This window comes from Prunus persica, chromosome G4 (assembly GCF_000346465.2).
Source record: "Prunus persica cultivar Lovell chromosome G4, Prunus_persica_NCBIv2, whole genome shotgun sequence".
Lineage (NCBI taxonomy): Eukaryota > Viridiplantae > Streptophyta > Magnoliopsida > Rosales > Rosaceae > Prunus > Prunus persica.
Window position 1 is genome coordinate 23,833,749 of NC_034012.1, and position 1,409 is coordinate 23,835,157.

Sequence of the window (1,409 nt, forward strand, 5' to 3'; positions counted from 1 at the left end):
TGTAGTTCAAGGGATTTTTATTTTTTAAAATTTTTAAAATTTAATTTTTTTTTTGGTGTCTTAACTTTTGGTTAAGCCGCCCTTTCGAGTTTTCAGCTCAACAGACTTTCTCATGCTCTAACTTTTGCTTGGATCACCATTTCAATCCAACGAGCCACACTTTTTTTTCTTTTTTTGGGTGCCGTACACAGTTTAGGCTCATGCGGGCTAAGAGCTGGTAGTCACTTCATGCATAGTATTGTTTCAAGAACTTTTCGTTGATAGGGCCAATTCTTAAACCATCCTCCGTTACAATCTTGTAAGCGCCACTTGTGTATACTTCTTGTACTACGTAGGGCCCATCCCATTTCGAAGTAAACTTGCTTTCGATTTTGTGTGTTGTGATGATAGGTCTACGTAATGCGAGGACGAGATCTCCCACCTGAAAGATCTGGGGCGTACTTTCTTGTTAAAAGCATTCGAAAGTCGAGCTTGATAACACTCTAAGCATTGTTGCACTTCGAGTCTCTTTTCGTCTAGTGCTTCTAACTCTTTGAGACGTAGCTTCGCATTCTCTTCATTAGTTAATCCCTCTTGTATAGCCATCCTTAATAATGGAATTTGACTTTCTAGAAGCAAGACTGCTTCCACCTCATGAGTGAGCACAGTGTAGCCAGAGTAGGCGTCCGATAAGCCCACAATGCTTCATTTATCCTTTCATGCCAATCTTTCTTGGTTCTTCTAACAACTTTCTTCAACAGATTGCAAAGAGTTTTGTTGAACACTTTCGCAAGACCGTTGGCTGGAACATTGTACATTGAAGAGTTGCGTTGTTTGAAACCACAGTCTTCACACAATTTATCCATCAACCGATTCGAGAATGGCTTTCCATTATCTGTGATGATGTAGCATGGCACACTATATCGATTAATGATGTTTACCTTGATAAAGCTTACTACGTTCTCTTTCTTCACTTCCTTTAGAGGCACAGCTTCCGCCCATTTTGAAAAGTAATCTGTGGCTGCAAGGATGTAAGAATGATCGTCGGAAGATTTAGGTGTTATCGGTCCCACCACATCAAGACCCCACGCATCAAATGGCCATGAAGTAATTGTAGGATGTAGCGGCTCCGGCGGCTGATGTATAAAGTTGGCATGGAATTCACATGCTTGGCATTTCTTCACATAATCCAGGCAATCCTTGACCATAGTCGGCCAATAGTAGCCCATCCTTTTTATTTGAAAATGTAGCTTTGGCCCTGATTGATGAGCTCTACAAATTCCTGAATAAGCCTCCTTCATTGCTTTGAATGCATCTTCTTCGGCCAAGCATCTTAGAAATACGCCTTCAAATGAATGACGGTAGAGAATTTCTTTGTAATAAATGAATCGAGGTGCCCAATGTCGTACCTCTGATCGATGTCTTGAATC

The 1,409-nt window shown here is 40.9% G+C and overlaps 1 protein-coding gene across 1 annotated transcript; it reads right to left on the minus strand.

Annotated features, from left to right (window-relative positions):
* On the minus strand, positions 609-1,187 carry LOC109948744. The gene has a single exon (XM_020562453.1). It carries the CDS (start codon positions 1,185-1,187, stop codon positions 609-611), a length of 579 nt encoding a protein of 192 aa, XP_020418042.1.

Bases quoted from the DNA above. Each gene is read 5' to 3' on its own strand.
- LOC109948744 (XM_020562453.1), bottom strand. From the start codon at position 1,187: ATGGTCAAGGATTGCCTGGATTATGTGAAGAAATGCCAAGCATGTGAA.